The 15,584-nt window shown below is 34.6% G+C and overlaps 1 protein-coding gene across 3 annotated transcripts in view; it reads left to right on the top strand.

Annotated features, from left to right (window-relative positions):
* Nucleotides 1–13,667, top strand: part of GPM6A (glycoprotein M6A) — a 507,062-nt gene extending 493,395 nt beyond the window's left edge. For all 3 annotated transcript variants that reach the window (XM_056802931.1, XM_007496095.3, XM_007496094.3), the window contains exons 5-7: nt 670–746; nt 1,719–1,784; nt 11,531–13,667. In XM_056802931.1, coding sequence (XP_056658909.1) covers nt 670–746; nt 1,719–1,784; nt 11,531–11,683 — 296 coding nt within the window. In that variant the 3' untranslated portion in view covers nt 11,684–13,667. The remainder of the gene's footprint in view (nt 1–669; nt 747–1,718; nt 1,785–11,530) is intronic.
* The last annotated feature ends 1,917 nt before the right edge of the window (nt 13,668–15,584 follow it).

Raw genomic sequence — 15,584 nt, 5'->3', positions numbered from 1 at the left:
GTTTTGAACAGAAATTCAGGTTCTGGCTTGATGCTTACATACTCCCGGTGGCCTGTTGTAAGTTACAGCCACTTTTGCCCATTCGATAATATTTTCTTCCCGGGACTTTGGATGTGATTTAAAGAGGAGCCAGGAGCCAAGCTTAGTGGAACAGAAGCGCCTCGTTGCCCTTCCAGGCAGCAGCTGCTTTCCTTCTTAACAGCTGCTTAAGTGCTCCTTGGGGGAAGAGGCTCCAATCCTTCTAGCAGAAGCTTTGTACTGGACAAGCAAATCTGAATTTTGACCTCTGCAGCACAGGGACAGAAACTGTTAGGGTAAATGCATTATCATGCTAATAAACCAAGTGTTTGCACTGGCTGTGAGTTATTTTCCAATATAGGAATACCCTGATGGCTAGAGTCAATCAAATCCAAGGTGATTTTTTTTTTTTTGAAACACTGCTTCAGGGCTCGATGATCCTGCTTCTTTTTCCATATCAAACTGTTATTCTCCAGGATGAAAGCTTGTACTCTGCTCACTTAACTCACTTAAATAGCATAATGGGGGAAAGTAAAATTGCACCTGTAAAATCAGGGTCACTTGTTAGGCTAGTTCCATAATGTAGTCTTTCCCCTTCAGCTACTACTAGCATGTTTATACCGTATTCCTTACATTTTTCATGCATTGTAGGGATTGTGACAGTTGGGGAGGAGAAGAAGATCTGCACCATGTCTGAAAATTTCCTGAGGATGTGTGAATCTACTGAGGTGTGTGGAGAGATCAAAATAAAAGATACACTATATGCTCAAGGTTTTGCCAAGTGTTTAGCATTTACTGTGTTCACTTCTTTCAACATTTTGTATTAATTATACCCTCCCCTGCACGAGTATGACCAAAGGAAAAAAATCCCTACACAAATTCAGTTCAGAACCATAGGTCTCTCTTTGTGTTTTAAGTTCATTTCATTACCTCTTTATCAGGAGGTGAATTTTGTGATTCATTTTCATCCTTTAGAACAACTTTCGCTGTGCTGGTGAAAGTGCAGAAGTCTTAATTTGTAGATGCCTAATTTTTGTTCAATTTTTTAGTATGTGGTCCAGCACACAGAGAAGTTTTGTAAAAGGGACATATGATGTAGCACATATGTTTAGAGTTGAGGATATTTCAGGGGAAGAGAAAAAAGATCTTCTGATATGTATGGAAAATATCTCCATTAATTTTGGAATTTGTAAAAACTCTTGGTTACAAAAGAGTGAAAAGGAAGCCTATAAAATCACCATTAAAAGACATTATAGTTGTTAAGTCATTATGATGATAATGATTATTATCATCCGTTCCCTTATCCTAATCTTTATAATGCAATTAGGCTAATGTTGAACAATTATAGGGATTTAAAGCATCCAGAATTGACTATAGCCTCTTCAGAGTAAAATAAATGATACAGATGGCTATTTCATTAGGCCATTTGTTTAGTCAGAGGAACACTAAGTACAGTTTTTTTTTATTTTTAAAAAATTTATTATATAAATAAACAGAAATAAGCTGAAAACATTTAGATAAACAAGTACAAAAATAAATGTGTAAAACCACAAACTCCACATTGTTTATCATTTGTTTGAAAATATGTGATTGTGAATTATATGTCTGCTGATATTACCATCTACTGCTGTTAAGCTCTCTTTTTGTTACCAAGCTTGTTTCATGGGTTTTTTGTTGGTTTTTTTTGGACCTCTTTGCAGCTGAACATGACATTCCACTTGTTTATCGTGGCCCTTGCTGGAGCAGGAGCAGCAGTCATTGCTATGGTAAGTCCTTGTACCTCTTGATTATTCATGGTTCAAACTGTATCTTAGTTCTGGATTCAGTGACCATTTTTCCCCAGTGAATGAAGCCAGAGGAACCTTTTTATTTTTTTGAATCATGAGAGCTTTCTAAATTGTCGGAGTCAAGAATGATCAAATGTATTTAATTACTGACTTAATGTAACATGATTCTTCTTGGAAAGAAGCATTTTCAGCATAGCTAAAGCAATAAAAACATTTTATTAATCTTTTAAAATTAGAAAATGTCCCCTTTTCCCCTCCTACCTCCTTACCCAAAAGAAAAAAAAAGAATTACAAAACAAAACAAACAAACAAAAAAACTTTGCAGTCAGTATTCATAGTCAAACAAAAGTTATCTTATTGGCTTTGTCCAAAAATCTATATATCTCAATCTATTTTTATCATGAAACTTCTGGAATCATGTCTGGTTACTCCATCAGAGTTGCTAAGACATTCAAAATTGTTTTGCAGTGATGTTACTGTGTAAATTGTTATCTTTGTCCTCTATATTCATTAATTCAAGTCTTTCCAGGTTTCTCTGAAACTATCATTTGTAAAGTTGTGTTGTGTTTTTTAAAAAAACCTATTAAGTCTGTAAATAGTTTTGTATAATAGTTGCGTTATGCAGTGACTTCTAGTAGAAAAAATACATTTCTACAAAGATACATCACTGCAAAGAATGATATGGATAAGCCAGTTTACCTCCACGGGCTTCAGATGAGAGAATTTTTAAAGACCCTTTTAAAGACCTCTATGATAGTTTGTTGCCATGAGTGCTTCTCATATAGAACTGGCCATACTAGGACGGACTCTGTGTGAAAAATACTATCTCCTTTTATTTGTCATTTGAAAACTAGGGTATTAACCTACAGAGCATGCCTGTTTACTCCTAATACTCCACTAGAAGTAGAATATCTCTGTTCTTCAGAAACCTTCCTGATAGTACATATTTTTATCTTCTCAGCCTTCATTCTTCTAGAATCAAAGAATCCTGGTATTTCATCTTTTCTCATAAATGTGTCTTCCATGCTTTCAGTCATTTTAGAGAGAGAGAGGTCAGGAAATGATTCATGAAAAGGGAAACCAGAGGAGGTGAGGTTGAGTCCTGCCTCTGACACTTACAACTAGATAATTTAAGTGAGAATATATTATGGAGCCTGCCTGAACCTAAATGGCTAATACCTACTCCAGAGAGTTCAAGGAAAGATTTTATATAAAATAAAGAGCTAAATAAATAAGGCCAATCATAAGCTACCATTTATCTGAACATTTTCTTTATCCAGAATATACTCCTTGGTGCCCATCAACAAAAATTATGCCCATTGGTGCATGTGCAGAAGGGCCAAGTTAGAACCACAGCAGAGCAATCTTTGCTGCCTACAAATCCCCCAATTCTGTCCCCTCAGAAACCAGGAAAATTTCTTGGGGCTTCAATAACTAGCTTGTTCTCTGATGATCTATCAGAGTCAGAGCCTCTAATGCTTCATTTTAGTTCCTGTGAATGATAGAAGTGAGAGGAGTACACTCTGCCTCGTAAGTGCCTGCCCCAAGGAAGACAAAGGCTTAGAGACAGGTGCCATCATTTTTAATGTAGAGGCTAAAGCCAGTCTAGTGGTAGACTCTTCTCTGAAAAATCAGACAATGACCACCATATATATGTTTTACCCTTTCTTCTCCTCCTTTCCTTAGAGATTTCAGACCAAATCAGCACTGAACCAGGCAATTAAAGGGGGGGGGGGCATTATTATTACCAAAATGAGACTTTACCTTAAGACTTAGCCTATGTAGCCGTGCAGTCCCACTCACCCCCCCACCAATCCTGTGTTTCAAAGGCACAGAAAACAACTTTCTGTGAATGTAAGTCAGTACCCACTGCTACTTAGTCATAGTGTTATTTAAGTTATTGTAACCCCCTAGAACATTCTTAAGAATTTTCAGAAGTGTCTCAGAATTCATTAGAGCAGTTTCTCCTAATTAGTGCCAAGAAATAAAGATGATCTAATACTTTCCTTCAAAATGCCAACACATTATCACACGTATTGTTGAAAGGAACATTTTCCTTACATTTGATGTCTCTTTATTAGGAAATACTGAAAAATAAGAGAGAAAAATTATTATGGTCCATGACTGCATTGATTTAGTAAATCTAATAGCAATTTCACAAAAGCCTTTTTCAAAAGCACCTACTTTGTGCAAAACATTGTGCTGGGCACTGGGACAAAGACAAAAAGGACACAATAATTACCTGCAAGGACCTTATATTCCATTTGTAAACTACCACATGTGAACATGGAAATAAATACAAGATGATTTAGAAGAGAGATAGCAGCAAAATGTCAGAGATTCTAGAAGACTTCCTAGAGGAAATGCCCAATGAACCTAAAAGAAGACAAAGGTAGAAGCTAGATTGTAGAAGACCTTACCTATCAAGGTGAAAACTTTGTACATTATCCTAAAGATAATAAGGAGCCACTTGTGATTTTTAAGTTCAGGAGTGATATAGTCAGATCTTTTTGCACCTTAGAAAAAGGACTTGGTTTGGTGTCTGAAAGATGAACTGAAGAAGGCAGAAAATGGAAACAGGGAGATCAGTTAGGAGACTTTTACAAGAGTACAAGCAAGGGAAGGTAAATAAGGTGGACGGCTATATAATAGTACTTTCAAGAGAAATAGAATAGACAGGGGATCAGAATGTTAGGATGTAGGGAAAGGAAGGTTAAATTGCTTTTTCAAAATATAGCATTTGAAATACCATAGGAATATCAAAGTAAAGTTATCTTTGAATTGATGCTTGTGTAGGACTGTTACTTGGAAGGGAGTTTGGGGCTGGATAGATAAATTGAGGAGCATTTCCTTAAAGACGATAGAACTAGCTGAAATCACTAAAAGAAAAAGTGCTGAAAGAGAAAACTTGGCCTTAAGAGAGCCATACTTTAAGTCTGAGAGATGATTGAGAAGCCAGATCAAGTGCAAATGAGAGTTGAAATAGGTAAAACCATGGAAAACATGGAAGCCGGGGAAGAAGGAAGTATGTAGAAGTACATGATGGCAAAATGTCTCAAAGTTGTAGAATAGACAAGGAGGATCAAACCTGGCAAAAGGACATTTGGTGGTTAATCAGTATCTTTGAGAGAAGAGTTGCATTAGAATAGATAGAGGAAAATTGAAATTGAAACGAGTTGACAGCATTCAAAAAGAACACTGGGGCCAAGATGGCAGAGAAGAAACAGGGGCCCATCTAATCTCTACTAAATCACCCTCCCCAAAACTATAATGAAATCCTTATGAACAAATTCTGGAGCAGCATAACCCACAAAATGATGGGATAAAGTAATTTTTCATTCCAAAACAACTTAGAAGTCTGACAAATGGAATTTAGTGTACTGGGGTGAAGGTGGAGCACAAAGCAACAATCTAGGGGAGGCCCCTCCAAGGCAATAGACTCTGGGTGCAGCTGAAGTAGTGGTAAAGGCTTCTAGAGCTCTCAGCCACAGATGGCAAGAGGGGTTGGATAAATGCTCAGAAGGAGATTGTAGGGGTCCCTTTGCTGGCTCTGAGTGCAACTCTTATTGCATTCCCCATATGCAGTTCCAGATAGTAGTTCTGAAGTGAGGTTTCAGGGTGAAAGAGGAGCACTAGCAAATACCAGTTCTTGCAGCCACATGGGAACTGGAAACCTTGGTCACATTTCCAAAGGGGAAAAATAGTGCTTGAGGTTAATCACAGCACAGGATAAGAAAATATTAAACATGCCTCTTCTTTCATCATGCCATCTTGGAAGTCCATTACATTAGATTGTTCCACAGTGTTTTACTTTCTGTGTACAGTGTTCTCCTGGTTCTGTTCATTTATTCTGCATCAGTTCATTAAGGTTCTCCCAGTTCATATACAAATCCTCCAGATCATTAATCCTTACAACATTCCATCACCATCAGATACTACAATTTGTTCAGCCATTCCTTAATCGATGGACACCCCCTCATTTTCCAATTTTTTGCCACCACAAAGAATGCTGCTATGAATATTTTTGTACAAGTATTTTTCCTTATTATCTCTTTGGGGGTATAAACCTAGTAGTGGTATTGCTGGATCAAAGTATATGCATTCTTTTAAAGATCTTTGGTTATAATTCCATATTGCCTTCCAGTATGGCCAGATTAATTCACAACTCCACCACTAATGTATTAGTGTCCTGATTTTGCCACAACCCTTCCAGCATTTATTATTTTCCTTCACTGTCATTTTGGCCAATCTGCTAGGTGTGAGGTAGTACCTCAACATTGTTTTAATTTGCATTTTTCTAATTATGAGGGATTTTAGAATACTTTTTCATGTATTTATTGATAGTTTTGATTTCTTTATCTAAAAACTGCCTATTCATGTCCCTGGGCCATTTGTCAGTTGGGGAATGACTTGGTATTTTTTGTGCATTTGACTTAGCTCCTTATAAATTTCAGAAATGAGAACTTTGTCAGAGGTTTTGGTTATAACCCCCCCCCCAATTTGTTGCTTCCCTTCTAAATTTGATTGTATTGGTTTTATTTGTACAGAAATTTTTAAATTTAATATAATCAAAGTTATTTATGTTACATTTTGTAGTGTTCTCTATCTCCTGCTTGGTCTTAAATTCCTCCCTTTCCCATAGATCTTATAGGCATACTATTCTATGTTCACTTAATTTTTTTTATATTTTCCCTCTTTATATTTACATCATTTACTTACTCTGAATTAATCTTGGTATAGGGAATAAGATATTGATCTAAACCTAATTTCTCCATTCTGTTTTCCAGTTCTCCCAGCTGTTTTTTCTCAAAATAGGGAACAGAATCCAGCTTTTAACCTTTTTTTTTTAATTAAATGAAAAGAAGAAAGATGGAAAATAAGCAAACAAAAAAAGAAACATTAAAGAAAGTTATTTTGGTTATAGGGAAGACCAAAACTTAGAAATTAACTTCTTAAAGGAAAACAAAGTCATTACTACTACATTCAACCTCTAAGAAAAAATATAAATTGATATTAAGCACAAAAAAGAATGGAGGAGCTCAAAAAAAGGAATTTAAAAATCAAATACCCATCAGCTGGAGAATAGCTGAGTAAATTATAGTATATGATTATAATGGAATACTATTGTGCTATAAGAAATGACAAATAAGAGGAATTCAGAAAAAAACTTGGAAAGACTTAATATGAACTGAAACAGAGTGAAATAAACAGAACCAGAACACTGTACATGATGACTGTAATATTTTACCAGGAACAGCTGTGAGTAACTTAGCTATTCCCAGCAACACAATAAACCAACTATCCTGAAGTACTCATGATAAAAAATGCCATCTGCTTCCAGAGAAAAAGAACTGTAAGCATCTGAATCCAGGACAAAGCAAACTTTTTCTACTTTCTTAATTTTTAAGTTCGAGTTTCCTTCCACAAAAGGATTAATAAGGAAAATGTTTTACATGATTGCACATATAGTCTAAGAGATTGCTTACCATCTTGTGTGGGGAGAGTTTGGGGGTTGGTGAGGGGCAAGAATTTGAGACTTAATATTCTTTGAAAAATGTAGGAAACTTTTTTCCATATAATTGGGGAAATATAAAATTTAAAACAGTAGTTGAGAAGGGAATGAATATTACTTCATAAGAGTTTGTTGGTGAAGAAGAGGTACCTTAGGGTGAGAATTTTCAAAGTAGTGTGAGGATGAGTGAAGAGAAAAAGAAATATTGAGATTCCATACTGTCTCTCATCTGAAAATTTGAGATATAATCCAGACTTTTTGAGTTTTCTTGATCAGTTTCTCCCCAGGTGGATTGGAATAAGAGTTCCTGTTTACAATCCATCCAATCAACATTTAAGTGTATACTTTGTGCCAGAAACTGTGCTAAGTGCTGAGGATATAATTTCATTTATTTATTTATTTATTTCCATATTGTTCATTGTAAGCAATCTTATAAAGCCAAAAGAACAAAACATAAAATCAAATAAATAATTGAAAAATCATATGCTTTCATCTGCATTCTGACTCTTACAGCAATGCTTTCTTTGAAGGTGGAGAGCATTCTTTGACATAAGTCCCTCAGAATTGTCCTAAATTATTGTATAGTTGAGAGTTGCTAAGTCTATCACAGTTGATGAGGATACAATTCATAAAAAGAGAATTCTTGCCCTCAAGAAGTTAACAATCAAATTTAAGCAGACATCACACAAAAGCAGGGGGGAAGATATGGGAGTTGGAATGGGAGAGCAGAGATGTCAGGGAGCATTGAGGCAGAGCAACAACTGCAAGGTCAGTTGAGGGTCCAGTTTCTGCCCTCTATAAAGCAAGGTATTAGAGGGAATTTGGTGCTCTACCTTCCAGCCCTTCGATTAGAAGAGAGAGGAGGCTGAAGGTGACAGATAGACTCAAGGCTTGAGTTAGCAGCCTATGGTGAGATTAAAAGTGATGAGTTTTTCCTAAGAGAGGCATCTTCTTCCCTGGAGTTGGAATCTGGCAGAGCAGCAGATGCAAAGAGGAAAAGTTTATTTGGTATCAAAGATGAAATCTAGTCAGATCTAGATTTTTCTCTTCTCTTCCAAAAACATGACAAGAAAATGAATTTATAGCAATGTGTTTGCTTTCTGCTATTTAAAAAAAATACAATGTGTAACAATGATTGCATATCACTCAAGGAAATATATGCATGTATATGTTCGTCCATTCAGTATTCTGTGTAGTGGAGGCATACAAAAGATTAATAAGAGAGCCTTTTTAAAAATTTAAAATATATTTCCATGGTTACATGATTCACGATTCCCCCCACCCTCTGCTCTATCCTCCCCCTCCTGAATCTGATAAGCAGTTCCACTGGCTTATACATGCATCATTGTTCAGAACCTATTTCTGTGTTGTTCATATCTGCAGAAGTGTGATCCTTTAACACCAAAACTCCAATCCTAACCCTATGACACTACATGATCAATCACGTATTTTTCTAATGCGTGTCCATTTCCACAGTTCTTCTCTGGATGTGGACAGCAATGTTGCTCACAAGTTCCTCTGAATTGTCCTGAATCATTGCATTACTGCTAGTAGAGAAATCTATTATGTTCGATTGTGCCACAGTGTATCAGTCTCTGTGTACAATGTTCTCCTGGTTCTGCTCCTTTCACTCTGCATCAATTCTTAGAGGTCGCTCCAGTTCACATGGAATTCCTCCAGTTCATTATTCTTTTCAGCACAATAGTATTCCTTCACCAATAGATACCACAATTTGTTTAACCATTCCCCAATCAATGGACACCCCCTCTTTTTCCAATTTTTTGCTACCACAAAGAGTGTGGCTATAAACATTTTTGTACAAGATTTTTTTTCCCCTTACCTTATTATCTCTTTGGAGTAGAAACCCAGCAGAGTTATGACATATGGATATATGGATACATATATATGGATAGCATTCTTTTAAAAGCCAAAAGAGAGCCTTCTTTAAGAGTTGCTTGAATAAATTTGTTAAAGAGGAAGGAAAGCAATAAAAAAAATGATGGGAATGGGAAACAAGGTGAGCATTTTAAAATAATTTAGGACATTTAGAAATTGCATCCTAATTAAGTTGGGAAAGCAGATAATGAAAAGCACATGAGAGAGGAACACCCTGCAAGGGCTTAAAAACTTGCAATGAATCTGGACCATGCCAGAAAACAAAGAGATGTCTCACAATGAAAAACATAAAAATGTACATGGGATTTAAAATCCATTCATGGTAGCTGCTAAATCTAGAAAATTCTAACATTAAGTCACTTTGAAAGAAATCACATATAAATCTGTAGAAATAGCCATTTAATGTCCTCTGCTTGTTCGATTTAAAGTTTTTGTCTTACACTGCAGCAGTTATCAAAGTTGTACTTAAAAAACACTTAAGATATTAAATAAAAATCTTTCATAAACACTGTGAAAGGGAAGACCAAAAAAATATGACTGAGCTATAGACATTATTTAAGCAAGGAAATGAAATGGTGGCATCAGAATGTCTTGAGACAATCATTTAAGGAATCAGTAGTCCTTATTATCAGCATGCCATATGCATTAACAGGTAAGAACCTAGAAAATAACCCTTCATCACACCAGTGCCACTGAAAGTCTGGCACTTTCAAAATTAATTGCTATACAAATGTGACAAGTATAGATATGAAAAATAAATGATCAAATAATAAAATTAGTGGTTTTTATTTTTGTCTTAGTTTATTTAGTATCTTATCCCATCAAAATTATATTATTTCAGTATTAATTATCTTACTTATTCAATAGCATAAAGTAATGTTTTTTTTTTATTTTTTAACCTTCCTGGAGATAAAAGTAGTCATCTCCAGTTTTTTGAAAATTATGGTAGAAAAAAATTTGTACTCTCTTCTCTTCATCCTTTAATCCTTCAGAAGAGTTAAAAACTAACAAGCAAACAAAAAACTCTCAGCTCAAAAAATTATTAGTTACATATCTCAGTGGTGGTGCATCTGTTAGCAATGAATATCTTCATGTGGTCTGTTGAAAAGCACTAGTGGGCTTAGTATCATATTTTCCATTTTGGAATTGACAAAGCCTTTCAGACTCTGGGTCTTTGAAGCTGTGCTAATTTACGTATTAGCTAATGTGATTTAGGGTGACAGTAAGTAGGCATTAATTTGCATTGCTAGGATTAGAAATTTAGATTGTTTACTTCCTCTAGTATTTCTACTGTTTGTTTTTTTTTCAAATTCTTGAAATCCAAGTGATGTATTCCTCAGCATGGTGGCAGGCTACATGATGGAGTAAAGACTGAGGGTTTGTGATAACATGATGTCTTATAAGATACCAGTTGTTAAAAACAAAGTGCCTTCATTATTAGATCATAGAATGAACTCTTCCTCATATGTCTTAATACTGTGCTAAATTCTATACTGTATACAAAAAATCTAAAACATGATTATCCATAGGAAGAAAAATGGAAAATTGAAGAATAAGATTTATATATAGTTATATTTTAAAACTTATCAAGATAAGTGATAAAGAGTTATAGTCAAGAACTGATTGTTATGGCAGGAAACTTTGATCATTTCAAATTTAAAAAGGAAAAGAGTTTAAGGATGGAAAGCCTGAAGGTAAGGTAACGTTCTTAAGAAAAGAGAATAGTTTCTCATTTTAAATAAAAAATTCCTCTCCTTCTACTTTATTTATTTAGTTTTCTCTCCTCATCAGTTCTCTCCCTCCCCCCTTGGCTGATCTGTTCTTAATTTAAAGAAACTTGAAAATTAAATTGTTTAACATACTTGTGTATGAATGAGCCTACCACATAGTAAGTACTTACTACATGTTTAAATGAACAAAAGATTTTAGATCAAAGAATTTAGGAAAAGGGAACTCAAAAAATGGAGTCCAAAACACTATTTTAAAAAAATTTTTATGAAGTTCTCCCTTTTCAAAGAAAATGAAACTGAGACCATGACTTGCCCTGTCACAAATAGGCAATAAATACTTGAGACAGAATTAATGAGAAGAGATACAGTCTGATCACTGTGTAGATAAAGAATCTGACTCTCAAGGAGGTTAAGTCAGTTGTCTAAATTCAGTAAGGTAATGGACCTAAAAATCAGATTGTGAAAACTAAGTTTTTGGTTTTTATCCAATATCTTTTTTTTGTTTGTTTGTTTATATGTTTTGTGGTTTGGTTTGGTTTGGTTTTTTTTTTCTTTTTTTGGTAATGCATTGTTTTTGTCTTTGATAGGTTCATTACCTTATGGTTCTGTCTGCCAATTGGGCCTATGTGAAAGATGCCTGCCGAATGCAAAAGTATGAGGACATCAAATCAAAGGAGGAGCAGGAGCTTCATGATATTCACTCTACCCGCTCTAAAGAACGACTCAATGCCTACACATAAGGAAATCACCATCTCTCTCCTTTCTAACATTTGAATGCTTTCTTGTTTAACTAAAGGCCATCCAAACCATTTCTAAGCAAAACAAAAGTGCTTCTCAAAAGTAAGATAGGTGGGGTGACTAGTGAATCATCCAAGTCTTTCTTGTTAAGCACTTCTTTTCCTAATTAGTTAATTTTATGTGATTGTATTCTCTCCTACAAAGCTCCTATCCAGCCTTTCCTGAATCCTCTCCAACTAATTAGTTCTGTCAGATCAAATATACTAATATTGTCAAATATGAAGATTTGTTTGATTTTTTAATCATTTTGTATGTGTTATGCATAACACCTTTTGCATTGTTTCCTATGTTTTTGAAAAGAAAAAAATAGCTTTTTTATACTTTTTAGTTTTGATTTCAGTAACTACAGGTATACTTCAAAGGGACCATTGTTGTACAATACGTACAATATTACAGAGATGACACAATGATGACTTTCCTTGAAATCTGAAGCTCTTGCCAGATGGATCTATCGCCATCTTGACTGCAGGTCCTTGGTAATGTTTTCAACAATTAAAGGTGCAATTTCTAAATTTGTAACAGTAGGTAAAAAAAAGTGCTTCTTATCTTTGTTAACATTGTATTATTCTTGATGTTCTTAAAGGGTATTTCTCTCAAAGTTTTATTGGTGATTTTTCTTGTTTCTGTTGTGAGCATGTAGACAGTGATGCTAATAATGCATGGCCACTTGCCTTTTTCCAAGGATGTGACACCATGATTACCTTTTAAAGACAGCATATGTAGACAATTGTTCCTAGAAACAGCTTGCTGCCCAACTAAGTAATTCTTTGTGATCAGACCAATGGCTCGGCTGGATTAAAGGTGATTTAACGTGCTGAAGTTAGGATTTCATTACAATTATAAAAGTGATATATCAAAAATACATAGCACTTTTACCCCTCAGAAGTCTTTTTACCTGCTTTAAAAATTTTGACGGATTGCACCTCTATGAATGCTACTTAAAACTGTACAGGACATGTTATAAAGGCTTCCCTAAATGTAATAGCTTTGCTTGCAGTTTTCTGACATCCATCAATTTGCCTGTTGTGTGTTTAAAGTGAGGTCAGAAGCCACTATGGAACTTATTATTTGGAAATGTATAATAGATTTGGAGTTTTATTTTAAGTAAGTCAATTTCAACTGAAAGGTCAGTCATATTCTTTTCAAAGAAGTACCTGTAATCAAAAGATTGGGGGAAAAAAGCACTCAGTATTATTGGACCAAATTTGGTGTTCATTTTCACTTTTATTTTGCCTATTTCTAATGCTATAAGAATGCTGTAAAGTGTCTTTTAAATTGATGTAGCCTGACAAGACATTTTTGTCAGTGTTAAAAATCCTAGATAGTTTTGTGCACTTCTTGGACCATTGTGAAATTCTCAGTATAAGTGCATTTCTAATAAAGGTTCATGACTAAACATCTTTGTACAATAACTAATCATGCATCACCAGTGAATTTTAAAATCTTGTAGTAGGTGGGGGGAGGGGGTATTACTCTAGTTATTTGTGGCATGGTCCTGCATTTAGTAGTATTAGTTGATTGATTTGGGGTTGGTTTTGGATTTGGGTTTGGGGTATTTTTTTTTCTACACTTAGGCTGTCTTACCGGATCAACACTTTTCTGATATGTGCAGTATTACAGTTCTTCAACAACAACAAAAAGTATTATGAACCTCCTTCTGATTCTCTGTTGTAGTGTTTCAGTTCTGTGTCTTAAAGAGTTTGTGATAATTTTAAAAACTGTCTTTTAAACTCATGTAATGATGTTGATGCTTTTGGCTTTTCTCTGGTATTAGTTTGTATTTTCACAAAGAATGCTTTGTAGCAGGCATTACAATTAATCTGTTTTGTACATAAATGTGCCAACAGCTTGATGGTGGCGTTTTTGAAATGTAGAACAAAGTGCTTGCAAAATGTAATAAACACACTTGTGTACTTTGTGTATTTATTTGTTAGTCCTTGCTGTCTTTTGTTTTTGCTCTCTTCCAAGTGTGTGATTTTTTTTAGAAGAAATGGGCCCCATCTCCACTTGGCCTTCAGGACTGACTCTGAAACTCATTGCTAAGTCTGTAAATGGATCTATATTACAAAAATGCCAGGAAATAGAAGGGTTCATGTGATATATTAGGTCATGTAGACCAGATAAGCTGGATTATTCCACTTGCTGCATTTTCCTTTTGTCTCATTTCTCCAGCTTTAATTTAGCACCTTATAATTGAATAATGAAGCAAAGGGGAACAAATACAACCTTAATTCAAAAAGAAAAATGAATTATTCTTCCTCCTCAAAATTTCATTCATCCGTTCGACAGAAGGTATGACAAATTTGCCAGCACTATCAAAATAATTAGCCAATCTCCTGGAAAACACAATTTTCATTAAGTATGAGGAATAAGGATTCAGATTGTTCCTCAGTTTCCTTTCTACATGACTCAGTGGTGTACTGAAAGTTTCACATGACTAAGGACAAAAATAGTAAGTTCATAAAACATATTGTCAAAAGAGACTTTGGAACTTTTAGTTCAGCTCCATCATTTCATAGAAGAAAATGAAAACAAGTAAAAAGTAACTTGACAAATGTTAACACAACTACTAAACAGCTAAGAGGAAACCAGAACCTAGATGTTCCCAATTCAATTCTGTTGCACATCCTATTCCATTTCCATTAACTCCCTATGCCAAGAGAAGATTTGTAGGAGAGAAATGTATCTGTGTATACATGTCTCTATTACTGTATCGTAACTATGTCAAAAATAACCCAAAAAATTCAGTAATTTGAAGATAGCTAAAGGTTGATTTTTTTTGTTTATTATAATTCACTATTGAGTTTTAATGAAATTGCTATTCAGAATGAAGATTCTAAAGGACTAGATATTCAGGAAAATCAAGAGCAGGTATTTTAAGCAAGTTCTTTCAGGAGAACATAATAACTTCTGTTATCATTATTATTATTGGTTGGTGTGAGACAAAAGACTGACAACCGGAAAAGGACAGTGGCTTATCCAGGACATTTAAAGGAAAAAAGGAAGGCCTCAAGCACAAGGAGGGCAGATCAATGAGAGAAGATTAATGGAACAATCACAAATAATTACATAGAATAAGGTAAGATCAAATGGTAGTTAGCTTCATTCATCATGGATCTAATCAACATAAAAAATGCTTTCATCACTGTAGGGCTCTTATAAATTCTGAAATAATATTAATCAGGTCATCAAAATAAAATAATATTTTTTCTAAATCATTCCACACCTTTTGTAACATTAAGCATAAGTTTATAATTGACTCTATTCCTCCAATATTATATGTACTCATGAAATACCTTCCTATAAAAATATCTGATTCTTTGAATATCTATCTTCCACCAATTATACAGGAGGTAAAACCATTCTTAGTAGATCCATTTCTTTAGCAATTATCAAAGGACATTTTATAGACAAGGAATTAGGACAGAAAAAAAGGCTAAAATGACTTTTCCTAACCATAAGTCCTGGTTGAATTCTCTAGTCCACTGGATATATGTGGTGAGCCCTCTCCTACAGTTAAAAATATGAATTGTTCTTGTTTTTTTCTAGTGTAAATGGAGTGGATTTTTAAAATTTTAGCATAAGATCATCAGCAATGCTATGAGCTTACATCCTTTTAGACCAGTTAGGCTACCTATTTTAAAACTAGATGACTATAATTATTAGTTCAAGATAACAAATATGGTCACTTTTCTTGATTACCTTGAAAAAAGGCAATATATATGAAATCTAATTAATAGTCTAGCAAAGTTTCTAGATAATTTTAAATTGCAGCATGAGGTGAGTTATTGGTCCAGATGTAAACATATTTATAATGGTTTTAGATGAGTTCCATGGATAGTA

This window comes from Monodelphis domestica, chromosome 6, assembly GCF_027887165.1.
Source record: "Monodelphis domestica isolate mMonDom1 chromosome 6, mMonDom1.pri, whole genome shotgun sequence".
NCBI classification, from domain to species: Eukaryota; Metazoa; Chordata; class Mammalia; order Didelphimorphia; family Didelphidae; genus Monodelphis; species Monodelphis domestica.
Note: the sequence above shows the minus strand (reverse complement) of the source record. Positions and strands in the feature narration are given on the sequence as shown.